General features: G+C 42.7%; 1 protein-coding gene across 2 annotated transcripts; it reads right to left on the reverse strand.

Moving 5' to 3' along the window:
* Positions 1-1,057: 1,057 nt before the first annotated feature.
* Positions 1,058-14,491, reverse strand: kank2 (KN motif and ankyrin repeat domains 2). Of its 2 annotated transcripts, none has more exons than XM_004071602.4 (13): positions 14,400-14,491; positions 9,870-9,954; positions 7,086-7,157; positions 5,272-6,630; positions 4,916-5,110; positions 4,726-4,834; positions 4,041-4,646; positions 3,872-3,959; positions 3,415-3,634; positions 3,115-3,257; positions 2,805-3,005; positions 2,626-2,724; positions 1,058-2,281 (listed from the first exon to the last, which is right to left on the reverse strand). In XM_004071602.4, the coding sequence occupies exons 3-13, from the start codon at positions 7,120-7,122 to the stop codon at positions 2,225-2,227; spliced, it is 3,114 nt and encodes a 1,037-aa protein (XP_004071650.2). In that variant the 5' UTR covers positions 7,123-7,157; positions 9,870-9,954; positions 14,400-14,491; the 3' UTR covers positions 1,058-2,224. The 2 variants fall into 2 exon arrangements, with proteins under 2 accessions (XP_004071650.2, XP_020560868.1); XM_020705209.1 differs by lacking the exon at positions 14,400-14,491 and adding an exon at positions 14,232-14,316.
* Between the last annotated feature and the right edge of the window lie 1,128 nt (positions 14,492-15,619).

Genomic DNA, 15,619 nt, shown 5'->3' on the forward strand with positions numbered 1-15,619 from the left:
GCTCCATTTTGTTTTCTGCAAACATGTTGCAGTGGGTTAATGGCATGCCATTTCATTGTGTTATCATTTGTTTTTAAAATTATGTTCTGCTCGTATGACGTTTTTTCTTTACACAAATGAGACTTGCTCCTGGCAAGCTCCCTAAGCAATCTTAGAACAAGTCTACATCTGATCGAGCCCCATAGCTGCTAACTTTGCACATGCTCAGTTGAGTCCTGGCATTGAGGTACACTTGCTAGAAATGCCCCTTAAGAGGTCTTTATATCTTATTCTTACTCAAAATTTGCTCTTTTAACCCCCTTCTTGATTATTTACAATCTAGTATTTTTTTAGAAGTCAGAATCCAACTGATTGTCAGTTTATTCTGAGAATTTGTGACTAATAACTTTAGAAATTCTCTGGAGGCTGGATTGGTTTATTTAATATTGCCTGTCTTTTTCGCCTTTTTTTAGCTCAATAAAAAGTTTTAATTAAAGTTATTATTTATATATAGTAATACTAAAATTATATATATACACAAATCAAAGTGCTGCTTCAATTGTTTTTATGAATGCAGAGCAAACTGTGAAGCCCTTGGTCTAATCAAAGCAACATTTAAGAAAAACTATGACCTAAATATATTTCTTCTAACTCCACTAAATCCATTTTGTGGTTAAGGGGTTGCTGGAGCCTATCCCTGCTAATGTTATACAAAGACAGGGTACATCCTTGACTGGTCGCAAGCCTGTGGCAGATTTAATCACAACTTCTTAACTATTTGCCGGACATGATAAAACAACTAGTTTTCACGTTGACAGTGAAAGAATAAGTGAAAGTCATTTATTCTGATTGAAATGACAGATGTCACTGAGTACAGAGGTATTTAAATTTTTGTACAGAAGGTTCAAAATCTGTGTCTATATTAACTATTTTAATAATTCAGTGCAAAGATAGATAGACTGGGAAAAATGTAAAGTGTAAAAGATACCCTCTGTGAAAGCCCCTTATGTGTGCAACACCAGCGTAAATCAGCCACATCAGCGGTGAATGATACACTGAATTAATACCAGACAAAAGATGTGGTGGTCTACATTTATTAATCGACTGCTTTCCAAAATGCACAAACCAGAAGAGACACAGCCAAGAATTTACATAATCTGTTGGAAAACAATTCTAGAGAGCTGTATGCTTACATAAAGTAGGTGATCTTAAAAAATCTAAAATGTATAAAAAGATAGATACATAGATACTTAAATAAAAAATCTCTAAGCTTATACAAAAATTCATCACCAAAAATCGAGTATGAAAGTTGAGACCAAAAATATTTAAAAAGTAATAAAAATTTGACATCAATACCGTATCCTTTTTTGTTCAAAACCGTCAGATTTTGGTGCAGAGTTTTTCTTTTCAGATATATATTATTTTGATATTAATATATATTACATGGAACATGCTTTAAAAACCAAGGTCATATCTCTGACAAATCTTCATCTTTCCTTGTTTTCCTGCCTCAAATAAATTCACCGTTGTGTCCAAAATCCAAGCATTTCCGTACCCTAACCTTCAGAGAAAAACTGCTTTTTTTCTCTCACTGATGCTGAACTTTAGGAAAAGATGTTTTAAAATTGTTTTTTGTTAGAAAACAATACCAAAAAGTTCCTTCTGGAGTAAAAACTCTGCCTCTTCATGAACATAAAACCATGATACTCAGAGGTCAGATTAACAAAACTAATATAAAAATACTCTGCTGTAAATAAATCAGGTGCATCAACATTAATATACTGTTGAGGTGGGTTATTATTTAGTAGCACCAATGATGTTTGATGCAAGGACACTTTTTCTACAAGAGGGGTGGCTTTTGTTATTCCAAGTAATCGCATCAAATGATGCTCCTGTTTGATAACTACGGACAATTATGGGATGGAAATAGCATTGCACCGCTAACTAAAACACAAAAATAAAAGTGTACACTCATGAAAGTGAATAGTTTTGACTTCCTAATGCTACTAAAAATGGTCCAGATGAAACCGAAAACTAGACATCCACCAAATGAGCAGTTTCTCACACTTTCAGTCAACATGTAAAAACAACGATGTACACAAAAGTTTTAAATTATTATGTTGCAAGCTATACATGTTGCGATGCAAACAGATATTTTAGTGTGACAGAGGATGCAGACCAGTTCTTTGCTTTTCATGACAACATGGATGAGAAGCATCTGTGATGTGAGCTGCAGGAGCCCCCCTCATTTTGGTTCAGCGGCAGGAGGAGAGGAACCCAGAAGAGGAGACTTAGGTGAAACCTAAGAAAAGATTAAAAAAAGAAAACAAAATGCTTTTAGATATCATCTTAAATTAAAATAACAATGCATTTTATAATCCCCAGTAAGACGCTTTAAAGCAGGAGCAGCACCATTTCTGCCTTAACTGACCATAGACCAATTTGAGAATTTGGACATGAAGCAAAACTTAGGCGTTTTATAATTTTTTCTCTCCCAAATGTCCTAACTGAAGATGCAATTTTGCTCCATCAGCTATCAAACCCACAAATAAAATAAAAACATTTCAGTGGCTAATTTCGGGAGGACCTGATGCAAATGTTCCTGCATGCTGAGGATGTGTGTTAGCAGTGGACTCCAGTACTTACAGGGGAAGGAGGCTTTGCAAAGTTGAGATGAGCGTACAAAAGCACAGCAATGTCATTCTGACTTGCCTCCAGGGCGATGGATAAAGCGGTGCTGCCGTCCTGGATGACACAAAGAGAGTGCATGAGATGCTGGACTGATAAGAATTTAAAATGATGACTTGTGGACCAAGATAGGCTACATTGTCAGTGAGGGTTGCATCACAGCCTGGAACGGAAAGCAGCTGACGGACAATGTCCACGTGACCATGCTCGCAGGCGCACATGAGTGCGGTGGAACCGTCATCATCCCGGATGTTGACTTGAGCTCCACAGGACAGCAGCGCCCTCACCATGTCCCCTCGACCGTGACTCACCGCCAGCATCAGTGCAGTCTGTCCAGCCTGCAAGCACACATCACATAAGGACTGTAGGGCTCCTGCAACTACCCCCTGTAGACATCCACATATTTGGCTTGATGTAGTAAAACCTCAGGAACAGAAGGGGGCGCACCTGGCTGGCTTTGGCGTTGACGTCCCCAGTGCGCAGCAGCTGAAGGACAGTCTGGAGGTCGCTGTCGGAGTGGAAAGCAGCCAGCGCCGTCAGCATGATGGCCGTGTAACCGGCCTTGTTCTGCTTGTCAGCGTTACACAGACCTGTGGGATAAAAAGAGCAATCAGTGTGACAGGTGATCCAGTCCCTGCAAACACAATGACACGGCATGACATGAACAAGACAGGCTTATTTTAGAACTGACACTCTCATCGATAAAAAGCCCAAAAAAAAAAAAAGATTGTTTATCAATGAACTCACCAGTATCCAGCAGAAGTTTGACAACTGGGAAGTTAGAGTGGGAGACTGTGTAGTGCAGTGCGGTGTTTCCATTCCCATCTGCCATGTTGATCACAAACTCCAGCAGCTGGGGGGATAGCGAGGCAAAGGTGTCCATGTAGGCCTTGACAACAGATGTGTCGGCTGCTTTGTGACAGGACACACGCAGCCATTCCTGCAGCACAGTGGTGTAGGCTTCCCTCTGAGAACAGACGCAATGAGGACACTTAAGACAAATAAATATGTGACAGACTGCTGGGAAAGCACAAAAGCACCGAAATGTTAGGGTTTTCACAGGACAAATACAACAGAAATAAGCACAAATGAAATTAGAGTAAAGATGTTAAACTCTCAAAAGCACTTAGAACAGTTGGCATTGAGTCTAAGCTCTGAGATTCTAAGCATTTCTTAAAACAAGTGATTCCGTTTCAACACGTACTGCTGCCTGTTGGCTGAAAGCATTTGGCTCCCCCAGAGCTTTCCGCAGAGTTTGCAGCGCTGACATGAGGTTTTTACTCAACTCAGCTCTGCAACACACAAAGACAAAGCCATCAGTGCACAGATGCTGGTGGAATCAGTCCACACGAAGAGAAGGAATGCATGCCTACCTGACTTGATTAGAAGATGCTGCTCCGGAGTTGTTTGGAACCCTTTCTGCTGCTGGCTTGGAGTCCTGCTGGGAGGAGGCAGCAGATGCTTCTGACTGGGCAGTGTCTTGCTGTTTTGTGGCATCACTTGTTTTTACCGCTGAATGGAATGTAACCAAAGACGTTTGTCCTTTAGTAGATTCAGTGTGAGGCAGTGTGGAAGGTATCTTCTGTGTGGGGGTATTTTCGGATAACCGGTCAGAAGTCTCTTTGGAGGAAGAATCCTTGGCTGGAGCAGTTTGGGTGGAATCTGATGTTGGCTGAGAGGCACATTTTTGCAAAACAGTGTCTGTTGCTGGTGACGGAGGAGCATTGTCTGGCAGTTTTGTGTTAACAGCAGCAGCAGCTTGGCTGGAACTTGAGTTTGGAGTGACAGCCGGTGGGTTGGCTGCAGTTTGCTGAGGGTCCCCTGTGTTTCCTTCTTGTGGCTTGGAGGTGTTCAGGGTTATGTGCTGGTGCTGGATGGTGGATTCTGGCAGTTTTTCTCTGGCTTCATGATATTCACTGGAGTCACTCCCTTCATCTGAGCTCTCACTGCTACTTTCATCTGAAGATGAGGACTCATAACTGCAAGAGAAGACATTACCCATCAGCGTCTATTTATATAAAGCTTATAGGTTGCTGGTCTTCATTAAATGACTCTTACCCTCCATTGACTCCAATGAACTGAAGGTTTTTTTTGGTGGAGGGAGAACCGGGTTCGCCTTCAGCCTTACGCTTCATGATAGATCTCAAACAGGACTGAGGAGATGAGGCTAAAAAAGACAATGAACCTTACATGTAGATCAAGTTATAGTAATGTTAAACGTGTTGGCAAAAAGCTCCAGTCTGCACACCTGGTTTAGATGAGTTTTCTTGTGACTGGACGGAACTGCTGGTCTCCTCTTCTTCAGACTGAACCAAGTTGATCTGATTGCCCGTTGCTACAGCAACGGCAGCGTTAGCGATGGGTACTGAGGTGGACAAACCTCTTCTTAGGATATTGCGTACCTGTTTGGAGCTGACTGCGATTGGCAGCTCCACTGGATGTTCTGAAAGATAAGAGGCAGTATTTTAAACTGACTAACTTTGGAAAGAAATGACAAAAAAAGTGGTAAAATAAAAAAATGTTGCCGACAAAAATTGAAATATTTGTCATCAGCTTGCTTTTGTGTTAAACTGCCTTTGAGATATGTGAAATGAAAAGGCCAACCTTCTGTTTTTTCTTTGTGCTGGCTCTCTGTAACTCCACTCGCTGGTCGAGGAGATGGAGAGCTGCAGGACTCCGCCCGTAGCAGCGTGCCCACCTCCACAACAGTTGACTTTTCCAGTGTGTACACCTGGATCCCCACACTTCTCTGTTGCCTCTGTGGCTGCTGTGTGAAGCTGACCAGGCTGTGCAGACTGCGTCCTTGTGGTTCCTGCCAGCCGATGCTGGTGGCCATCACTGGATGGTCCACCTGCAGGGTTTCTTGAACGGTGGCGCTCTGCTGCTGTGCAGTTTGCAGCTCCTCCAGTGTCCTCTTTAACTTGCCCTCAAGCTGACCCACTTGATCTCTGAGGGCCTCTGTCTCAGGCAGCAGCCCCAGGTCCTTCTCTTGAACCCACACCCCCACATCACAGCTGCCCCGGAAGACTTCTGGTCCCACTCCAACAGTGCGGACTTCCCGCTTTCCATGTGGTCGAGCTCCACCCACAATCACAGTGTCCTCAATCTCACACCCCGAGTCTTGCTTGGAGCCTTCGGGTGTGGTTGGAGATGTCGGAATTGCTGTCTTATTTTGGGTGGGAGCTCCGGTGCTGGCCTCTTCTTCAGGGATGTCGATGTAAAGCTCTCCGCGAGGACGGCTACGGCTAAAACCCAGAGTGTGACCGAGAAACTTCTGGCTCTTCAGCTGGACACTGAGCTGCCTTTTCTCCTCCTGTAGCACAGATATTTTAACCTGGAGCACAGGGATGGTCTTCACCTGCTCCTCAAGCTCTTTTATCTTCCTCAGCGCCGCGGCCATCTGTTCCCTGACGTGCTGCAAGTGAGCTGGAGTTGGAGTGACGGGGGTGGACAAGCCAGAGCTCAAGTTAGTGACGGATCCACCTCCACCCTGAGCCCGGTTGAAGCTGTGTGCGCTGCTGATGGAGGTGTTGGAGCCGGCTACGCTGCTGTGCATGCTGCCCAAGTTGGAGAATCTCCGGCCCTCTTTCTCCTCTTCCAGCTTCCTGCGAGCATCTAAAAGAGTCTTCTCCACTCGAGCAGCAGTGAAGCTGGGCCTCTGCGATGTATGATAGCCCGGGGCACAGTAGGAGTAGGACGAATGCCGGCTGTCCATGCTGGCGTTGGAGCACAGAGACTCTGTGGAGGTCCACCAGGAGCCAGTATAGCCGTAGCCACGAGGTAGGGAACCATACCGCGGCCTTCGCTGTATAGACACTTTCTTGATGGTGTTCCCCTTTTCTATGTCATTAACATATTTGAGGAAGTCAAGGTCCAGACGGTAGCCATAGGGGGTCTCCACTGAATAGGGCGCCTCCTGCTCTTTGGCGTGCAGGGAAGGAGGAGCCGGCGAGTTGAGTTTCCCTGCGGGGGCGAGGAAATGAAGCTTAAAGTCACAGCAATTTAAATTTATTCTCAAGCTTATGAGATAAGCTTGATTTGCTCATAAAACTAATAAAATATGGTTAGAAAATAAATCCTGAAAGTAAAGACAAATATTTTTTAAAGCCATGTGAATAAACATGTTTTATCCTGCTTCTCTTTTAGATTGCTTGTTTTCTAATGAGACATTCTTGATCTTTTTGTTTCAACCTCAAGCAAAACTGGATCAGATCAGCTTTCTTATCTGTCCTGCTGATTTGTTTCTCAGAATCCCTTTGATTTTTATTTCTCGTCAGATATTAAAAACCAGATGTGAAGAAAACCAAAAGTACTCTACATCTGTGCAACAATTTTGATCACATTTTAAACTAATTTAAAGTTTTCGCCAGGGTCTCCTTCAGGATCGTGCATTTATAAATAACAGGAGGAGACATCACCTGGGAAGGTGGGGTCCATGTGCAGCACCTGAGCCATGCTGAGTCTGTGTTTTGAGCCACACAAACTCTCACCTGTGGGGAGACAAATATCTCAAAATCATGAACAAACAAACACAAATATTTAGGAAAAAACACTTCCTTTTGTTTTTACCAAGGAACATTTAAAATCCCACAATGAACAATCGTTCCCAGTGGTCTCTTCATTTTGATTAAGCTGTTTTAGCCAAAAATAAATAAAAAATAACTTTTGCTTTCTAGTACATAATTTTGGCAGAGCTGCAGAAATTAACCTCGGAGTTGTGGGCGGAGTAAATCTGCACCCATTTCCGATCATCCCTTTGTTTACACTCTCCTCTGCTAGTTTACAGCCTGTCACACCCCCAACTTAACAAATCACGCGCCACAAAACTGGCATGCAACAGCACATTTGATTCTTCTTTTTCTGATTCAACCCAATTTGAATAAAGAAACACTTTAAAATGCTATTTTCTTATTATATGTCCCCCATCATGTTACAAGAATATGTCAAAAACACGATTTTTATTGGAGTGGGTGTTAACTGAAGTAAAGCGCAGCCTTAGTGGGACCCCTGTTTACACAGAATGAGTTGTTACTAAATCTGCTATCCTTTGTATATGATGGTAACTTTACTGCTTGTCTTGTGAAGTTACCCCCCCATCTCTAATTTTATCTATTCTCTGGAACATAGTTACTCATATGTTTCTTTCTTTTACAGCATGTGGAGAAGAAGTGGAGGGGAAAGTTTCCTGGCAGCTAAATCCAGAACAGAGATTTGCCAGATGCAACCTTATTAGGCATCAACTCTGCACACTAACTTTGCCTCTCAAATTAGAGGTCTGCTCACAGCCCCTGCTCATTCTCTTTTCCTATCCTCCAATTCACGTCTATTATCTGTTTGTCTTCCCTTGAAGCCTCTCTGCTCCCTTCTCGACATCAGCTGATGATCATGCGGTTAGATCTCGCCCTCCTTTTTCTGCAGATTAACTTCCTTGCCACTCTAACACAGAAAAGCTCAGACTTTCAGCGCACTCTGACATGCCATAAACTAAATGTTGTGATTTTTCACTTCCACAGAGAGCAACAGACATCCTGCAAAAACGTCAACCCCCCCCCCCCCCCCCCCCCCCCCCATGCCAATTCCTGAGAGCTGACTCTGCCTGAAAAAAAGATTAACTTTCTAGGTCATCCCTTTTGTGGGAACAGGGCTGAAATGTTTGAGCCACCCACAGCATTAGTCAGATGAACAGCTCTGTGGCTTGAAGGAGCGACGATCAGAAGTTAGAGCTGAAACTTTCCTTTTCTTTTTCCTCAGGCATACTTGGTTTGAATCAGTTTAAGGTCGTCGCCCCCCCCCCCCCCCCCCCGTCCGCCCTCATGTCTTGTGACCCTTGCTGCTGCTTGCCCGTTTAGAAAAAAGTAGGACACTCGGAAACAATGCATCGTATGTGAAGTGCTGAGGTCGGTTACATTTTCTCCATGCGATTTCCCTTATCTGCACTTTTTCATCACACCGAGGAGCCATGATAACACTGTACGCTTCAGTCTAATGCAGAAAAATGTGTGACAAGAAAGGATCTACAGACTTTCAACTTAAATACACGTAGATATGAAATGCTAATACTAATATAAACAAAAGATATATAGATAAGAATCAGCAAAGATTTTAAGAAGCTAAGACAAAAAGATTTTAGAGTTAAAACCATAATTGTTTTTGTGCTTCTCTTAAGCTTAAATCTGCAAATTAAGCGTCAGACTGATTATGAGTTGGGTTGCGGTGCTTTGTTAGTTTGACTGGATGTGTGAGAAAGTGAGGAGAGGACACAGAAGGGTGTCTGTGTGCCAGCGGTAGGGTGGGGGACAGCGCTGACAGGGGACAGTTGATGAGATATAATTAGAGTCTGCAGTTTAGCAACCACACACCCCAGCCAGACTCCGAGGCTGACTTTGTCCACCGGTTTTCAACTCCTAATCCCCCTGGATTGTTCTGCTTGAAATGTCTATTTCCTCGTTGGCTCTGTGAGAGCTTTTTTTTGTGAAAGCATCCACCTCGGGCGCACTGCTGAGCCCAGACTGGCTGACCTTCTTCCCTCTCCCTCCTCTCTCATAGAGTTCCTTTGGGATGAACAGAAAGCCGAGTTCGCCCTTTCCTCTCTGCCCCTCTCCAGACAGCTCTTCTCGGCTACCCTCATCCATAACATCGCCTCCACGGCGCTCCCCCACCTCCTGCTGCAAATCATAATAAAAGAAGCTTACACTGCCAAGTTTATGCCATTCCTTCCTATTAAGATTGAGTGAGCCCTCAGGGGGGTAGGATGCAGGTCATCCAGCACAAATTGAATGTTAGTAGTATGTCCTGTAAGATGCCATGAGAATAACTATTGTGCTGTAATTTCGGCACATTTTCGTTTTCATTTTCTCTCTGTGAGGTTTCAGCTTTCTTCATTCTTTCATTGGAAGTTTGCACACTGGGTTTGATTTATGGCATTTACAAACATCCTTTTATCTTCAATCTTAAGACCAGGGACCACCCCGAGGAGTCATTAAAAGTGCCAGGCCACATTTGGAGGTCAGCTCTCCAAAGTTTGTCAGACTCATTGCTTCCGTTTATTGTGTTATCTCATCATTATTGCCATTACAGTGCATCAAAGTCCATTATTTCTGGACGAGAAAACAGCAACAAAGAAGAATCTTAATGGATTCTTCCAGTCATTTAATGACTTGCAATTTAGGAAAAAGAAAGAGGTTTCTTTTACGGTTTCATACCAGCTGTTTGTGCTGTGAGGATGAGTGTTCTCCTCCCCAGCCTCCTTCTCTTCTTTCCTTTTCTTTCCCCTGTAACAGTCAGCACCTAAAGAAACAAAACAACAAAAAAAGTCCTTTTTGAAACTTGAACCACTTTACTTAAATAGTTGAAGCGTGCAACCCTTACATAAAGAAAGAAAATGGACTTATAAAAGACACTTTAAACAATATTTAAATGGGTTGATTTTAAAAAGGTGTTACATTTTTGAGTTTTTTTAACTGATCAACAGGTAAAGCAGAAGAAACAGGCATGAGTGAAACTGGATCCATGTCCTAAACACCTCCGTCACAGTTTACACAGCAGCTCAGGGCAATCTAATCAATTCAAGGCCAGCAGCGGGAATCTCTCTGCCATGTGATTGGGTAACATGTTCTGCCTTCTTTCTGGTGTGACTAACACTCCTAAATCCAGCAGCGCAGACTCACACCCTCCAGTTTGGTGGGAACTGCCACCACCAGCACAAACCCGAAAGCAGATGCTATTGGATAAGTCAGAGTCTGCTCAACCTCAAGCTGGTCAGGACGTTGCAACCGTGTGGTCGACATTTAGCCCCGAAGGCAGGGGTGACCTTTGCTTAATATCAGAACATGACTCGCTGTTATTAAGCCCATTGTTTCATGGTGTTGTCATGCCGGCTCTGCAGAGGGAGGGGGGCTGGAGGGAGAAACAGATCTTTTGGACTGGAACGACAGCCAAAATCACAAAGAGCCATTCATCGAGCTCCGAGTTCCACAGCTGGTTTTAATAGAAAATGAGGAGGGGCATCTTACAGACAGAGCCTGAGAGAAGCTCTGCGTGTGTGTGCGGCAGAAAAACCCACCTCAAAACAAACAAACAGTTGATAAAGTGGCGCTGTGGACCCACATGCTGACAGAAAGAGGAAATAAAAGACGCAAGGCTTACATTTGTGATTGATTGCTGAAGTCCTAAAGACTTCACCGACAAGACTAGTTATTAATGCTGCTAAATGCTGCATAAATGACATATTCTCGTATGTCTAAAGCAGCCAAAGCTGTATATCAATGGGAAAAGTTATTCTCAAGCCATAGGGTCAAAGACAAACTGCTTAATGTAAGGCACTGGCTTTAACCTCGTGGCACAGACAGCAAATGACTCACTAAACTCCCATCGCCTCCCACTCGACACTTGAAAACCCACAGATCCCCAACACATCAACACAGTCTGAGGCCTGAAGACTCCCACAGATCAACAAACACAGCTGAAGCTATTAACTTGATTTATTCAGGTGAAAACACAAAAATATATGAAAACTGGACGACTTGGCTGCCTTAAATCAAACGTACCTTCTGATGAAATTATGTTTTTTAATTTGTCATCAAACCAGGCTACTTGCAGAACACGGAGGATGATAGCTGGAGATGTGATAAAGAAAGGGTTACAGGAAAACGATTTTCATCTTTGTATTCCCCAAAGACCCAAAATCAACTCTGTCACTTCCTCCCAGCCCAGGGCGAGGAGTAACGAGGAGAGCACAAGAAAGTTGGAAAAAAGAGGGGGCAGGGATGGGGAAAGGCGCAGAGGAGAGCAGTACAGTATGTGAGGGAAGGTGGGAGAGAAAGATGGGGAATGTGGAGGAAGAAAGGCAAAAGGAGAGGCGGAGAGGAGGGGGGGGACCCGGCTGAGACTTTCAGATGGAAACTTTTGGAATGAGGACAACGCATGAGGTCTCAGATTCGGACGAAACCAAGACACCACTCCTGACGCCAGAATTAAGTCTGCTTCTTTTATCGCAGAGAAAAACATCAAAAAAGATCCCAAAGAGGACTGCAGGCTCCCCCTCACAGTAAATATAGTTTGAGAGGAGGCTCTTTCTCAGGGACGATAAAAAGGAGCCGCCCTGAAGAAGTTTACCAGCATTTGTGTATTCCTCTCCCATAAATAGACACTTTGTCCAACTAAAATAAAACCCATTGTTGAGCTGTTTTCAGATGTTCACATAAACCTCATCCAGCTGCATGTGAGTCTCTACACTGTGAAGCACGAAAGGCTTCATTTATACACAACCTGACTTTATCAGAACTCAGTTGATTGACTGTTTACAATAGTAAAAGGACTTTCACCAAGAGTTCTAAATGATCTCATATGGTCCTACAGAGCTTCCACTGGGATGTGTGTGTGTTTTTTTTACCATTATGGCTTTAAAAATGAGGACAGAATGGATGTCACCTCCAGAGACTCCTTCAGCCTGTTTTCACAATAAAGATATGGAAGAGGAGATGGTTCATGGACTGGACGGCTCTCCTGACTGCAACTGGTCATTGTGCTGACCTCCAACAGGAAACCGAGCCGAGGTGGGGCTAAGCAGCGAGGAGCGGCACCGGAAAAAGGACACGCAAAAGCACAGACGCACACACAGAAACAAGTTGGGGGGAAAAAAAATCTTGAGGAGTTGTGGAGGTGGGGATTCGAACTAATGAAGCAGGGAGGAAAATGTGACAAACAGAAAGAATGTTGGGGTTAAAAAGCAGGTCAGCGTGTGTTGGGGTTCCTCAGAGCATGAACCAATCAAACTGCATTTTTAAAGAGCCTTATTGACCCAATCTAAAGGCTCCTATCAATTATTTCCCTATTTAGAGAAGCCTGTTGATCAAAACAAGAGCTTACAGGCCCAGCATGGACAGGGCTGATTTGGGGCTTTTCTTAGTCATTAAGAGATTACTGAGATTACTCAGGAAAATAACCAATTTACTCTATTTGGGATTTGGGATCTCTTTTAGGATCTGTCAAGTATATTTTTGTTAATCATCAGAGATGCACAGAAGTAGTATTATCCTGCTTTCTTGGTCGCTGGGATTACCAGCAGGGTCATCACTTTATCCTAATCCCTCTTTAGCTCAAAAAAACGTTTCTACTGGAACTGAAATCTAGCAAAACAACGATAAACGGTCTAAAAAAGGGCTCAGTTACAACATTTAGGAGTCATAGCGATTATAGATGTCAGTCACTGTGCTCCTAAATTGTCCAGAAGAATGTCATCAGCAGACAGGTCTTCCTGTGAAAGTTCAGGACATAATTTGATTAGTTCTTTAAGTGCCCGGCGTGTGGCCCGGTGTGCAAATGGAGTTTATAGCCCCACATTCCATTACAGCACCCCTGGGTCCAAATGAGACAATCACATTCGGATTCTCAAATTGCAGGATAGAGGACTCTCGTGTTGTTGGACGAAATTCCAGAACATCCCTCTTAGCAACACAAAGAGACGACTTTCAATTAAAGCATAACAGCTCATTAAAGCCACACTAACACAATGCTTTTATGGAGTCGGAACACTGAAGCTGCACAATATAAAGTATCTGCTGCTGCAAACTAGTTGAGGGGACTTAGTAGAGTCAGCAAGTCATTATACAACAGCAGGACAGTGAAGTATTGTATGATGAAGGGTAACTGGGTGATGAATACACCCCCGCAGCCTGCCAATGTCTGGATGATCTCCATGAAAACAACATCTCATGTGTTTTCTCGTGAACCTGAGCAATTAATTATTACATTTTCTGTCACAAAAAATGTTTAATTGGGCATTACAGTTCAATTTGATAAAAATATTAAAATGTTAAGGTTTTATATTTAAAAATAAAAACAATGTTTACCCAGGTCTGACCAACAGCTTCACCCCTTTGGCTTCAGCCAGCGAGACCAGCAGCTGAGAGGGCAAGAAGCGCCGAGCAAACATCTGGAAGTAATGAAAAGTTGCAGGATGGATGGGACCCACCCTCTCCCAAGAGTCCCAATTGAGTTTTTGGGGCTTTTAATGAGATTAAAAAACGCTGGAATGTTGCGACATGTGCAACAATAAAAAAGGGACGCTTCCAAGCCGTGCGTAAACAAGCCGAAATGCGCAATGGAGGAGGTGACGGTAAAAGTTAGGATGATGAGAGCACTGATCAGAGAGAAAAGTTCAGATTTACTTTCCATGAGGCATTATGTGAGACGGTAGGAGCTTTTCCTCACGATTGTATGATGGAAAGAAGGTTTTCCAGGTGGATGACTAAAGATCTATGAATGTGGCCACCCGGTTGGAGAAATGACACGCGCTTTTACATCACGTGGAAATATTAGAAAGAGCGATTATTGAATGAGGTTATAAATAAACGGCGCTCCTTGCCTCCGATGATGCTCTGAACAAAAAAGGCGCACCGGAGAAGCGACCATCACCATGAGACTCACTTCCTCTAAAGGTCCAAAGATGAGAATGTGACGTCACTAAACACAGTTGATCGGAACTAAATCTTTAGTTTTAAGGATATAACATCATTTGAGGCTATTTAACGCTTTAACGATGCGTTACTTCGGACAGAACTGACCGGAGGAATGGGATTGGGAAGGACCGACGGTCCACAAAGAAGTCCCCGCTAAAGAAGCGTCGTCTGTCTGAGGCGCGATGGAAATCTAGAAAAAAAGATCCACGCATTTTTGTCCCGCACGCTGCGTTTCCTCGCACAGAGGAGACGTAACTTAATAGCTACTCTTACCTTCCTTCTGGGAATCCTTTCAGCCTTCTCGGCCCAGGAGCGCTCACTGACAGACAGAGACAAAAACACCGCAGCCGAGATGCTGCGGGCCCCTCCCGCACCTCTTAAAGGGCCAGCAGCATTCAGGAGCCCCGCTATTCATCTCAGACAGGGTCGGCTCAGTCACAAAGAAATAAAAATTTAAAAAAGGCCTTCTGTGACCTCGAAAACATTCAAGAATGTTAACCATCAACTAATTCTCTTTAATTAAAAAAAAGCAAATTAAAAATTTTAAGCTTTTATTTTAGAAACCAAATTAATTGGAACTTAAGGTGGTAAAAATGAAATAATAGCAGATATATAACAATTAATGAGACACAGGCAAGGTTCAATGTAACTATAATGATGAAGAAAGACAAAAATATTTCATTTGTGGTGTAGAATTTGTTTGAATTCTCGAAATTAGGTAATAATTTAGTAATATCAACTATACGGTTTAAACATGCAGAACCTAAAAGGAATTTTCTGCTTTTAAAGTTAGTTTTTTTTTTTTGTTTGCTCATTTTGGATGGCAGCAAAAACAAATATTTAAAAAAGGAGTAAAAATTGACTCCTTGGGTTCTCCAGGGTCAAATCAGACAAGTTCCTGAGCTCAAGTTATAGTCAAAAAGTTTGATTTAAGGTATCTGACATTTTTTCTGTTTGATGTTATATTAAATTCAAAAATGTTTTCTTATGATGTTCTTGTTTTTCCAAAAACTATTAGAAATAAATCCTCAGAGCATCTTCTATTATGAATAGTTTGTCAAATTGTTTCATTTTTCAAACATCTAAAAGAATCTGCAGGCAAAAGAATAAGGCAAACAGTAATATATTTGAGCTGAAACAAGTAAATTCAATTCAGTATTTGAAGGTTTGGGCATGGATTCAAAGTTTAAACTGCAACAATAATCACAAGCTGTTTCCATGTGAATCCCATCAGTGACACTGATATCTGAATGTGTCATCAGGATGTAGATGAATTACCACACATACAGCGGTTCGGTCTCGAACCAGGTTTGTTTTAATAAAAGACAGTGTAAATAAATAAAAAAGTAAAAAAAGAACATTTCTTTTACTTTGTAAAATAACAAAAGTTTAGTGGTGTTACTGTGCCGTAGTTTGGTTTACAATAGTGCAATCGGATAGATACAGCAGTTAAAAAATAATGCAAATATTCAACATGCACAAAACATTTGGAG

Source organism: Oryzias latipes, chromosome 8, assembly GCF_002234675.1.
Source record: "Oryzias latipes chromosome 8, ASM223467v1".
In the NCBI taxonomy this organism is placed as follows: Eukaryota; Metazoa; Chordata; class Actinopteri; order Beloniformes; family Adrianichthyidae; genus Oryzias; species Oryzias latipes.